General features: G+C 31.0%; 3 protein-coding genes across 3 annotated transcripts; 2 read left to right on the top strand and 1 right to left on the bottom strand.

The window, feature by feature from the left end:
- Positions 1–221: 221 nt before the first annotated feature.
- LOC128962980 (activated CDC42 kinase 1-like) lies at positions 222–4,917 on the bottom strand. The gene is made up of 4 exons (XM_054309434.1): positions 4,320–4,917; positions 2,576–3,102; positions 1,863–2,506; positions 222–1,803 (listed from the first exon to the last, which is right to left on the bottom strand). Exons 1-4 carry the CDS (start codon positions 4,749–4,751, stop codon positions 380–382), a joined length of 3,027 nt encoding a protein of 1,008 aa, XP_054165409.1. The 5' UTR covers positions 4,752–4,917; the 3' UTR covers positions 222–379.
- Positions 4,918–6,145: 1,228 nt separating this feature from the next.
- On the top strand, positions 6,146–6,847 carry LOC128962693 (coiled-coil domain-containing protein 102A-like). Its single transcript, XM_054309095.1, has 3 exons — positions 6,146–6,399; positions 6,464–6,503; positions 6,567–6,847. Exons 1-3 carry the CDS (start codon positions 6,202–6,204, stop codon positions 6,845–6,847), a joined length of 519 nt encoding a protein of 172 aa, XP_054165070.1. The 5' UTR covers positions 6,146–6,201.
- A 1,176-nt stretch (positions 6,848–8,023) lies between these two features.
- Positions 8,024–12,480, top strand: LOC128962568 (GRB10-interacting GYF protein 2-like). The gene is made up of 5 exons (XM_054308953.1): positions 8,024–8,166; positions 8,414–11,702; positions 11,774–11,876; positions 11,940–12,103; positions 12,176–12,480. Exons 1-5 carry the CDS (start codon positions 8,132–8,134, stop codon positions 12,404–12,406), a joined length of 3,822 nt encoding a protein of 1,273 aa, XP_054164928.1. The 5' UTR covers positions 8,024–8,131; the 3' UTR covers positions 12,407–12,480.
- Positions 12,481–12,793: the final 313 nt, after the last annotated feature.

The raw sequence follows: 12,793 nt of genomic DNA on the forward strand, positions 1-12,793 counted from the left end.
ATCTTATATATAATTTATAAATTAATTTGTTTTGTTTTTTAAATATTGAATACAAATAAATAATATAAACATAATTTACATTTAGTTTTTGGATGATTTTAAATGAAAAATTATAAATACTAAGTTTTAATGCTAAATGTATAATAAATTTGTTTTTTTAATAACAAATATTGTATTAATTAAGAGCTCTCCAATCTTTAAACAAACCAATTATAACTAATAATGACTTAAATATAAATTATTAAAAAAATAAAAATTATAAAACAATAACTGAGTAATAATTTCAAAAAATTTATGTTTTTTTGTGTGACATCTTTAAGCAAACAATGTTTAAGAAAAAAGTAGAAGAATTGCCGACAAAGAGGATCAATAGGTCTGTTCACTTAACCGCCAACATATCCAACAGCTGACTGGCGGCCGCTTCCATGTCGTAGTTGGCGATCATTAATGCCTTCTCGCAGTCGCCACGACTCGAAATACCTAATTTCATCAATTGATTTAACTGAAGTTCTTTAAGCGCTGCCACGGCGTCCATATTGTTCTTATAGAGAGATGTAATGCACTCGTCTTTTGTCGCCGACTTCACTCGATTCTGTAGTCTTGTAACCAATGATTGCGGAAAATCCATTGCAGGCAGTGATGAGCCGGGAATTGAATTATGACATACTCCGAGTCCATAAATTGACTCACGAGTCGGAGCTGATGGAGTCACCAAAAACGGCTTAACGTGTGCTGTATTTGAATTGTTTGCAAATGGAGTCGTAGGCGCCGATGGCTTGTTTGGTAGACATACTGTTGCAAAAGTAGTGTTATTATTGTTGTTGTTGTTGTTGACGGAGACAATGTTATTGGGACTGACAGCAGTGCAATGGGTTGGTGTGGATGTGCTGTTTGTTCTTCTAGTTGTGGCGTACTTTGGCGGCGGCTCTATGATTGGTATTTGGCTTATATTGACTTTGGCTTTTGTCAAAGAGTCGCTGTTTTTAATGGTATCACCACTACTACTGGGATTCAATAATTTTGACTCGAGTTCGGCAATGAATTCTTTGCTTAACTTTGTCGTCATTTCATTGTTTTTTAAATTTGATTCAATTTGTGGGCTCAGAGTTTGAATAATATTATTGTTTTCAGTAGTTTTATTGTTTGTATTTAATGTCAAATTGTCTGTAGAATAGTTTAGACGAATTTCTTTCAATTTCTTTTCTAACAAATCAATTGATTGTTCATTTGGTGTGATATTGTTTTGAAAATTTGGAACAAATGAATTAGTCGTTGAAGTCGATGATGACCATTGAATCTGAGATTCTTCATTAAAATTCGATGCAACGGCAGAGTAGTATCGATCCTCTTTGTTATCAAAACTAAAGCCGCCGTTTGTGAGCACATCTGTTGATTCAAGTGGTGGTGAATAATACTTAAACGATTGGTTATTATTAGTTTGAGAGTCGACCGGAATATTACAATATGTCGAGTCATCAATTTGACCACTGGATGGTTGACTATTATTAGTCTCAATGTGATTAAGTGATCGTAAATTTCTATGGGATTCAGTCATAACTTGTTGTGCTGTCGAAGAACTGACAGTCACTTCATCGCTCAAATCAATTAAAATTCCGTCACTTTGTTTCACTTCATCCCAATTATCGGCGACAGTCTTAAGTTCCGAATAAGATCGCGACCGTCGCGGAAGATTTGAAACATTTGTTTTATATATTAACACCTTTTCATTTTGAAGTTTATTATATCCAAATTGACTTATCTTTTTAGATTCAATTTGTTTAAAGTCTGATAAATGTAAAGTTCCTGTAATGGTTTGTAAAAAATTTAAAATAAATGACTTTTAATTTAAAATTAAAATTTACTTTTATTCCTATTGGCTAATTTGGGAGCTGATGGTAAATCCATTTCAATGCCGAGAACATCTGGAGGTTCCATAGGATTATTCAAATACATAGAATCAATATAAGCGGGATTACCCCACGATTCGGCATGACTTCCATGACCGGCGTGTATGAAACTATTTCTTAGAGGTCGACTAATATCACTAGATTTAATTGAATTGCTTCCCGAAACACATCGGGGAAAGTATCCGATGGCATAAGTTCTTTGATTCTGTCCTTTCCACCAATAATTTTCTGGTTTTCCTTCAATCACTTGAATCTCATCGCTGACTTCGACATTCAAATAGATATCTTTAACGATAATTTTCGGTTCAACAGCCAATTTCGGATGACTATCAGGTTTTCCATCAAATTTTTGAATGGCTTTCAATTTGACGGGACGGGCTTCACAAAAGAAGGTCTTCAATGCCTCAAATGTTGGCCTATTTTCTGGTTTAGTGTCCCAACAAATCAGCAAAAGCTGATAAATTTCAAACGGACAGGCATTTGGTTGAGGCAGTCGTTCACCCTCTTTGTCAATCTTATGGAGTATTTGTGCGCCATTGAGTCCAATCCATGGCTCGTGACCAAAGGTAAACATCTCCCAAAGTGTTACACCAAACATCCTATAAGTTTAAAAATTTATTTATAAACTAATATTTTAAAAATAAATAAATTTGTTAATCAGTACAAACCAGGTATCGCTGGCGTGTGAGAACTGTCTTGACTTGAGTGACTCGGGTGCACACCAAGGAAAGGGTACTTTCTTGTGCTCATTCATTATATAACAATCTTCATGAGAGGGAATAGCTCTCATGAGTCCAAAGTCGCCGATTTTAACTTTTTCATTGTTAGCTAATAAAACATTACGCGCAGCTAAGTCTCTATGTATGAAACGTTTAGACTCTAAATATGCCATTCCTTGAGATATTTGAATCGCGTATTCAATTAATGTTGATATGGATGTGTGTCCACATTCTTTGCGCAATCGATCCCTAAGAGCTCCCAATGCGGCCAATTCGGTGACCATCATCATAGGTGACGATAATACTACTCCATAGAGACGAATCAGATTCTGGTGATTCAATTGATGCATAGCATTGACCTCTTTCTCAAAGTCCTCGAAAGCTGTCGGCTCTGACATAACCTCTTGTTTTAATACTTTTACCGCCACTTCTTTTGTACGACCATTAGGTAGAGTCCATTCACCTTTCATCACAACCTTTTAGGAAATAATATATAAAATTTTTAGTAAATATTATTTTTATTCATAGAAACCATGTATTTATTACGTCTACAGTAATTCTATGTGGAAATGTTTAATTAAATCAACCTTGTTACTATGTTATTTTAATTACATACAACTATACAATCATATAATGACAATAATTGTCAATAACCTATCTATTTTATAATCCTATTATTCATTTTGATATAAATTTAATATCAACATTAAACAATAACAATTATTTTTATTGACATTTTTATAATATCAATAAAACAGCTTTGTAAGCATAATCTATTATAATTTTATTATATACAGTATAAATTAGTATAAATTTATACAGGTAATAATTTTGGAATATTACATTTTTTTATTAATGTTAATATTTATGTAATTACTGAAACTTTACTAAATAATAATAAAATAATACGTTTAAAAAATAATTTTAAGCAATATAAGCAGTTAATAATATTAATTATTATCATTAAAAATGTTAATTTAAAAAATAATATCAGAAATCTTTATATATCGTAATTTTAAAAATAATATTTGTTAACTTAATTATAATTATACAATATAAATTAAATATACTGTACAAATATAAGTATTAACTATTAATTTTATAATATATTATACAATACAATAGATGATAAAATTTAATACCTATTATTTATAAACTTTAAAGAATAATCTTAAATAACAACTTAATCAGTGATGGGATAGAGTAGTAAAATGATAAAAATACTGTATCTGTTATATAAAATGTATTAATTATATTTAATAAAATAAAAAGTGAATTTTTCCTACAAAAATATGCCTATTTATAAAATATATATATATATAAATTAATTATATATCAATCAATAATTTTCTAATATTGATTATAATGTTATTTTTTCAATAATGATTAGATTTAAATGTTTGAATTTTCATCTATCAATAAAAAAATATTATTAGTACAATACAAAAATATGTTATATCACTACCCGTATTAATAATATGAATATTTAATATATAATAAATTATACTAACAATTGTAATAAATATCATATATTACTATATATATCACAGATTGTTAAAATAAATTAACAATTTATAGGTTCATTAAATTTTAAGATTATTTTTTGGGTAATTTTAATTGCAATTATAATTTATAAATACTGAATAATAATAATAATTGTCAATACATTGCATACAATATACTAAAGACTTACACCAAAGGATCCGTCGCCTAATTTGTTAAGTGTTTTGATGTCTTTAGTGTTGATAAGACACGTCAGACCATTGGATGCCGAAGTAGGTGTCAATGAGTTTCTTCTGTTGGAAACCGAATTCGAAGATTTCTTGGAATGTGTTGATTGATGTCCTGTCGATGTCTTATTTGGTAAAATCATATTGAAAATTGTCTTTCGCTTCTTGTCTCTAATCTTAGTCTTAGCTGCGGCTACTAGTCTTCTGGCTGCGGGTGCGCCCATACCGACAGCCGAATCAGTTAAATCAGTGACAATGACTTTGTCGAAGTGGTCAACGAGTGTAACATTGAGTGTCTTACGAATCAGATCATAGAACTGTTCCAATTGGACCTCTTTTAACAACTCGAACAGCGAATCGTCGTCATCGACACCATTACCACTGATCGAAGACATTGATCACCGAATTTGTTATCAGCTGTCTATACAACAATCAATTGTCGACAATAAGTCCATAACGTAGTTGTCGTCTCACTTGAAGACGTTTATGGTATTCAAAAAATGAGGTCAATTTTAGAGACAATTTATCACATATTCATATCATATGTCGTTTTGATTTACAAATCTTGAAATCAGTTTTTTTATAACTAATAATAATATAACAAATCTATTATAACGTTATATCAAACAATTAATTTCATAAATTTAATAATCAATTTGTTTGATAATTCAATTCAATAATAACCGTAATATAAAAAGTCTAACAAATTATAACATAAAACACAATGTTATGTCAAAAAAGCATTATTATGTCAAAAGTGTTTATTATATTATATATCATATTATTATAATACTATACATAAAGTTATGTAAAACAAACCATAAAAACAATTAATGTATTTAATAATTATATGACATTTGAGTCTCGCGTTTCTCTCTCTGTCTATAAATCACTAATTGTTTTGTTTAAAAACAAAATTAATTTTTATATACATTTGTGTCGATAAACATTATATAACATAACATAACATATAATATATCAGTGACTCTCTGTGTTTACATTACGAGTGTATTATTATTGTGAGAGAAAGTGTTGTAAAACTACAGTAAAAATAATATTAAGTTTTTTTTTATTTACTATTAATAGGACTCCTCTTTAACATTAAATTTGTTTTGTATACACATTTAGGAAATGACTTTTAATATACACTGTTATTATTAAAGTAAATGTTTGGTTACTTTCAATGTTATTAATAATTTCAATATATTTTGAATGTAAACTACTATCATATATAACACTAATAGGTATTAATAAACCGTGAAAATAGCATTTAAATGGTAACACTTTATATTGATTTCATAATATATTAATAATAATAATATTAATAAAATAATAACAAATTCATTCACAAATAACATAAGCATTCAATCATTGATTCAATTGATTGTTTCAATTATTGCATTAAAGCCTCAAAAACAACATTAAACTCGTGGTTAAGCTTTTGCTTACATTTTGTTACAACAATCACTGCAAAAGATGTGATTATAATAATTGTAACAATCAATTAATATCATTGTCATTGTGTGCCATATTTGATGTCTTGTTCACTAATTGATGGCCAAAAACAAATCAATTTGATCACCGATTGTCTAATAAATGTCAAATTTATTTGATCTCAAATTACAGTATTATTTATAGTATTAATTGATTAACAAAAATAAAATTAACTATAATTTAAATATAAAAAACAATTTAAAAATCATATCATTTACTATTTATAATTATTTATACAATATTATTACAATAATAATTATCATTTTGTAAAATTAGCCAATAATTTGATTACATATTACAAGTCATAAAATAGATTGAGTTTTAAGTGATATCTAAAGTGATTACAAAAAGATGGCAAACAATGCATACAAACGATTATCACAATTGTCGACAAAAGAGATAAAGACAAATACAGCCGATGGACGTATCGGACGAACGACCAGTTATGACATGAATTATGCGGAACCACTGTATCACACAAGACATGGACACGACTTGAGGAATAAAGAACTGGAAGAGACTAGAGCTCGGGTTTTACAGATGGAAAAGGTTTGAAATTATCGTTGATTTTATCAATAGATTAATTAAAATTATATTTTATTAAAAAACACAGACAATGAAGTTTTGGAGCGATTGTTTGGTTAATTGGAGAGGTATTTAGTGATACAATTTTATTGGATAATTAAAAAATTATTAAACCTTTTCTTTATATTCAGAAAAGTGGCGAAAAGTTAGAGACGAGAAAAATAAATGTCGCGAAGAGTCTCGCGCTTTGGCCAACAAATTAGACCAAATGACCAAAGAGTTGGATAAAGTGAAACACGAAAAGAATTTGTTGGACATTAAAGTGGATCAATTAGAAAGTCAAATCAAATCAATGGATAAATTTTATAACAATAATAATGATAATAATAATAAAACATCTATTATGGCCATCAATTGTCCTAAATTGTCGTACAATCAAAAGTACCTAAAAAATGTTTCAAACAGTATTTAATTTTTTTTAGTCAATCGATTTAATTGTTATTGTTATTCATTATTTAATATACATATAATATGTACATATAATAATGACTTATATAAAAAAATCAATAAAATATTAATAATTAATTAAATTAATAAAATATTAAACACTTAATAATACTGTATATTAATTTATACGGTAAAAAATTGTCGTAATGTATGTATAAAAAAGACACTAAAAAATTTGCAAACAGTATTGATTGATATATTATATAAATATAAATTAGTTTTTATCCAACAATAATGTTGTACTTTCTAAGTGTATGCAAACAAATAGGTCAACACATGGGGGGCTAGTGTTTAGGTGTTTATGTAATTACTGTTTTTCAATTGGAGTGTATGTACAATATGGAGACCATATTATTATTATTATTATTATTATTACTTTACTGTATATACAGTACTATTTGGAGCTGTTTTGTGTTGTTTTGCAGCTGTTATATACACTGTTTGTTAAAATACATTGAATTCAATGGCAATATTTTTCACTTAAATTATATGTACTGTATATTAGATTTTTTTCTATCTCTCTATACATTATATACATTACATTCAATGTTGAATACATTTGTGTGTGGAGTCAAACAAAATTATTATAAGAGTATATAGTGTTGTACTGTAGTGTTGTTATTGTTATAATAATATGTGTTTTTTTAGAGAAAAATCTATTGAAGAAAATTACAGTACATTTGTTGTCGAATGTGTTTCTAAATGTTAAATACAATTGCAATCAATTGATTGGTTAAACAATTAGTGTCTATTAAACTAAAACTATTACTTGAATTGTCATTTAATTACTAATTATTATTACTATTATTATTATAAAATATATTTTATTCAAACACTTGAAGTGTCCAAAAAAATAATAATAATAACAATTTACTCAATACTTGCCATTAAATAAATATATCGACAAATCAATTATTGTTATTATCATATATTATATGATATTTTTTTAAATAATTATTATATATTTGTTGTTGAATAAGGTATTTATCAATTGATTTAATAATTAATTAATTGTTTTAATTTGATATCATCTGTTGGACACCAATTCATGTAATAATATGTTTGTTTGTTTTTTTTGATGATTTTTCATGTTTTCATATCAATTACCAAATTTGATGAATCAATCAATTGGTGATAAAAGAAGTTAAATTAATTAATTGCCGGACAAAGAGGTCGACTATATTTATTGTTCAATTAAGACACGACTGAAGAAGTCTATTTGGTATTAGTGACCATTGAATCCATACAAATGATGGCAACTGATATGAAGTTTGGCCCCGAGTGGTAACAAATTGATTGATTTATTAATTTTTTTAAAATGCTTTCAATTTAAATGTCTTTCACATAATAACCTATGATTTGTAGTCACAAACAATAGTTAACACATGTTTTTTAATATTTATTTTTTATTGTTTTGTTGTTAATATGCTTTTATGTCATTTATTTTATGATTTATTATTTAAATATATTGTGTATATAAGTATCACATGAATAGTGTGTTAATGAACTCATTTGAATGTAACCATTAAAGGCTGAAAGCGCTTTCAGACGGCGGACGCAATGCCTCGACGACCGGAGGAATGCCGCCGACATCATCATCGGGTAGTGCACCGCCTAAACATAAATTGGCTGATTATCGGTACGGACGCGAAGAAATGTTGGCATTATTTCATCATAATATAAAACCACCGGAAAATCTTAAAGAATTTCCACATCTTTTTATGGATAAAATGCAAATGCCTTTAGCGCTGACCAATATGACTGAAGATGAATCACGTCTCTGGAATCGTGTCAATAGTGATGTTGTACTTAGACTTATAGGAAAAGCAAGTAATACAGCCGATAGAGGGGAAAGAAGTGGTGTCAATGAAAGAGGAGGTATATCTATAAGAGCCGGCAGAGGTGGTAGTCTTTCAGATAGAGGACGAGGAAGGGGTCGCGTGTATTATCAACGAAACAATTTTGAAGAGGGAGACAGTCCACCGGAACGAAGAGATTTTAGAACTAACAGATCTTTTGATAGAACTAACAGTTTAACTGAAGAGAATCAAAGAGATAAAAAATATGAACGAAGTTTTAGTCGTGGAGGCGGTGCGGCTGCTGTTGACGATAGCTTACGAAAAAACAATTCACGATCGTCTTCGGTTGAGAACTGGAGGACTGCTGGAAGAGGTGAAGATAGAGAAGGCTGGAGAACAGCCAGAGGGCCAGCGGAAGGATGGAATCGTACAAACAGTTGGAGACAAAGCAAAGATTATGAATACGACAAAGACTACTCGGATAGGAACGGACCGCACAGAAAGTATAACTATAAAGATAAAGATCCAAATGATTTATGGGATGATATTGAAGAAAATGACCGCAGAGGAAGTTTGCCCGAATGGAGTATTGATGACGGAGAACAAGATAAAGTGGGAACATTTGACTCTTCTGGAGCTTTTAGAGAGGATACCAATGATGACGATGAGACCAAATTTAATAACGATTTTGCCGACGATGAAGATTCTAAAGAATTTAATAAAAATGAAGACAGTCTTAACAAAACTAATCAAAATTCAAAACTATCTGAAAATGCTAAACCAAAAGAAACAATAATAGAGAAATCGTCGAAAATGGACGACAAAAATATAAACAAAGAGTCATCAAATGTGACACAAACCCAATTGAAACAATCAGTACAGAAGTCGTCGTCGTCTCAATCATCGACACAGTTATCAACTCATACGCCTTCCAATAATAATAATAATAATAATAATAAGTTATTAAAATCAAACGATACAATCACTTCTAATTCTCATAATATCAAGAGTAGTTCTGAAGAGGACGGCTTCGCACAGTTTGCACACTTAGAGAAAGAGGCGGAGAATATGGTCGCCCAATGGACTGCTGATGACGAACCAAAGGATAAGTCGGCGGATGAACCGCCGGCTCAAGCTATAGGACAGCCATCACATATTCGTCACGATATGGCTGTACTTCCCGTTCAACACGAGGACGCTTTCAAATGGCTTTATCGCGATCCGCAAAACGATATTCAGGGTCCATTCACTCCACACGAAATGTACGATTGGTTTACCGCCGGTTACTTTGCAATGGATCTTCTAGTCAGGAGGGGTTGCGACGAATATTTCACACAATTGGGCGAACTATTAAAACTCTGGGGTTGTATACCATTTATTGTTGTTCAAGGGTCTCATCCGCCTCCCCTCCGTCGCCAATCATCACTGTCACATAAACCCACATCACAACCGACACCACCATCACAACAACCCATGGCTGCGACAGCCAATCAAAATTTAATTCAACAACAAATATCATCCCATTCATCACAAGCACCACCTCATCCAATACATCCCTTACAACAACAATCACAACAAAATATTTTGTCAAATCAACAGAATGTTGACATGCAGTCACAATTAAGAGAACTGTTAGCTCAACTTAAGAAACAGGAGGGCTTTTCTGATCTGTCACAACAACAACAACAAGAAGTTCTCGTTCAACGTTACGTTCATTTAGAACAACAAAGGCAACAGTCTCTACAGTCAGCCATTCCTAACACTAGACCTGTTAATGAAGATATAACTCCATTGGACGCGTTGACTGGTTTGCGGTTACAAAATGCACGATCGCATCAAATGCAGAACAATAATAGTGGACATTCTTCTCACGTTCAAAGCATTTGGGATATGAATTCCGGAGCAATGTCTGTATCAGCTATTGAGGAAATGCAGCGTAAAGAACAAGAATTGAAAGAACTCGAAGAGAGGCGAAAGTCTTACGAAGAGGAACAGACAAGAAAGAAATTGGAACAGGAAGAACATCAAAGACTTATAGAAGAAAGAGAACGTAAATACCAGGAATTGCAGAAAAAGTTAGAAGAAGAGAAACTTAGAAATCAAGAGCTTATTCGTAAACAAGAAGAAGAAAAGAGACGACGAGAAGAGGAGGAAAGGCTTCGTATGGAAGAAGAAAAACGTAGAGCAGCTGAGGAACAAAAACGACGACAAGAAGAGCTAATGCGTTTGGAAGAGTTTGCCAGAAGACAGGCACTTCAGGAGGAAGACAAGCGGAGACAAATAGAATTGGAAAAAGAGAGACAAAAACAGCAATTATTTGATCTCGAAAGGGAAAGGGAGAGGGAAAGAGTTAAGGATATGGAACGACTCAGACAATTACAACAACAGCAACAACAACAACAACAGCAGCAACAACAAGAAGCTTTCCTTAAGTTACAACAACAGAAACAACAACAACAACAACAACATGATAAACGTAAAGGTTGGGGACAAACATCATCAGATGTAAGTCAAAAACAATTGTCATTGGATGACATTCAGCGAATTCAAGAGGAAAAAGATCGCGAAGAAAGGCAGAGACAGTTACAGCAGAAGCACATGCAGGCGTTGTTTGCTGCACAACAGCAACAGCAGAATAAGTCATTAACGTGGGCCACACCAGCATATCATCAACAGAGCGGTCCGGTAAAGACATTGACCGAAATACAGAGAGAAGAGTCGGAGAAAGCGGCCAAACAAAGAGCTCACGATAGTAGGAAACAACAGACACATGTGACTAATAGTGTGCCAAACTCTGGCATTTGGAATAATGCCAACAATCAGCTCTTTGGACAAATTCCGTCTCAGACGACCACCAAAGCTAATAACAACAACAGTTCTTCAACTGGTATGGGATTTTGGGAACCAGAATCTCGAAGTGTTTCGACTAACAGAGCCAATGATAGTGCCTTACCTTCAATGCAAACCAATTCAAAGGGCAATACCAATAGTAAAGCTAATTCTCGCGATAAAAAAGAAGAAGTATTTAATTTTAAAAATAATTCATACTTTTAAAATAAGAAATTGTTTTACATTTATTTATCTTTTATTAGGAATCAGTTTTAAGACTCTTCGAAAATCAGAGGCGACAAAAACCCGATGAATTTACGCAATGGTGTATTGATGCCCTTTCCAAGTATCAGTCAAGTGTTGACAGTATGTTATCATTTTATTATACCGGAATTGTATGTAATGATTATTATTATTATTTGTCAACAGTTCCAACATTTATAGCATTTTTAAAAGACGTTGAATCTCCATTTGAAATCAATGATTACGTTCGTTCATATCTTGGAGAGAGTAAAGATGTCAAAGACTTCGCCAAACAGTTTATTGAAAGGCGATCTTACTTTCGAAATCGAGCGAAAAAAGAGGCCACAGAGGTATGTCATTATCATCAATACATCAATTATTTTTTAGAAGAAACACTAAACAAAATGTTTTTTTCTCAAAAGGAACTCATGTGGGGACCGGCGCCGGCCATAACTCCGTCCGTTAACAAAGCGAGCCAACCTTCGGCAGCGAATTCGGTGGTAAACGTTTCCGACAGCGATAATAATGGCTTTCAATTGGCCTCCAAAAAGAAGAAAAAAGGAAAACGAGTGATCGATAACTCTATATTAGGCTTTACAGTACAGGCAGATCCCGATCGTATAACTGGAGAGATTGAACAACTGGATGACTGACTGATGAGTTTTTTTTAAAAAAAGAGTAATCATTAATATTATTATTATTATTATTAATATTATCAAACGTTAAAAAACAAATGTCAAAAAAAAGTGTTGATTGAACTGAATTGTACAGTATTTGGAGATATATTTATAGTAAATAATTCACTTATTTACAGCTTTAGCACAGTATACAGTATATTATATAAAGTAAAACGTTATTTAAATATATATAAAAAACAAATTATTAAATAATAATAATAATAATAATTAAGATATTTCTATTGACACTTAAGACGTGACACATCAACGGGTTTTTAAAAATCAACTAAAAAATAATTGTTTTATTATTATTAAACAAAAAAGTATATTAAGATTCAAAACCTCTAATACAACACAAAAGAG

This window comes from Oppia nitens, unplaced genomic scaffold (assembly GCF_028296485.1).
Source record: "Oppia nitens isolate AA-2021 unplaced genomic scaffold, nextdenovo-longstitch-racon4-pilon3 scaffold6_pilon_pilon_pilon, whole genome shotgun sequence".
In the NCBI taxonomy this organism is placed as follows: domain Eukaryota; kingdom Metazoa; phylum Arthropoda; class Arachnida; order Sarcoptiformes; family Oppiidae; genus Oppia; species Oppia nitens.

Excerpts from the sequence above, each read along its gene's own strand:
- LOC128962980 (XM_054309434.1), bottom strand. The coding sequence starts at position 4,751 with ATGTCTTCGATCAGTGGTAATGGTGTCGATGACGACGATTCGCTGTTC. Across the intron at positions 3,103-4,319 it reads TAGGCGACGGATCCTTTGGT|GTTGTGATGAAAGGTGAATG; the intron begins GTAAGTCTTTAG and ends ATTTCCTAAAAG. Across the intron at positions 1,804-1,862 it reads ATTAGCCAATAGGAATAAAA|GAACTTTACATTTATCAGAC; the intron begins GTAAATTTTAAT and ends AAACCATTACAG.
- LOC128962693 (XM_054309095.1), top strand. The coding sequence starts at position 6,202 with ATGGCAAACAATGCATACAAACGATTATCACAATTGTCGACAAAAGAG. Across the intron at positions 6,400-6,463 it reads GGGTTTTACAGATGGAAAAG|ACAATGAAGTTTTGGAGCGA; the intron begins GTTTGAAATTAT and ends TAAAAAACACAG. Across the intron at positions 6,504-6,566 it reads TTGTTTGGTTAATTGGAGAG|AAAAGTGGCGAAAAGTTAGA; the intron begins GTATTTAGTGAT and ends CTTTATATTCAG.
- LOC128962568 (XM_054308953.1), top strand. The coding sequence starts at position 8,132 with ATGATGGCAACTGATATGAAGTTTGGCCCCGAGTG. Across the intron at positions 8,167-8,413 it reads ATGAAGTTTGGCCCCGAGTG|GCTGAAAGCGCTTTCAGACG; the intron begins GTAACAAATTGA and ends TAACCATTAAAG. Across the intron at positions 12,104-12,175 it reads CGAAAAAAGAGGCCACAGAG|GAACTCATGTGGGGACCGGC; the intron begins GTATGTCATTAT and ends TTTTCTCAAAAG.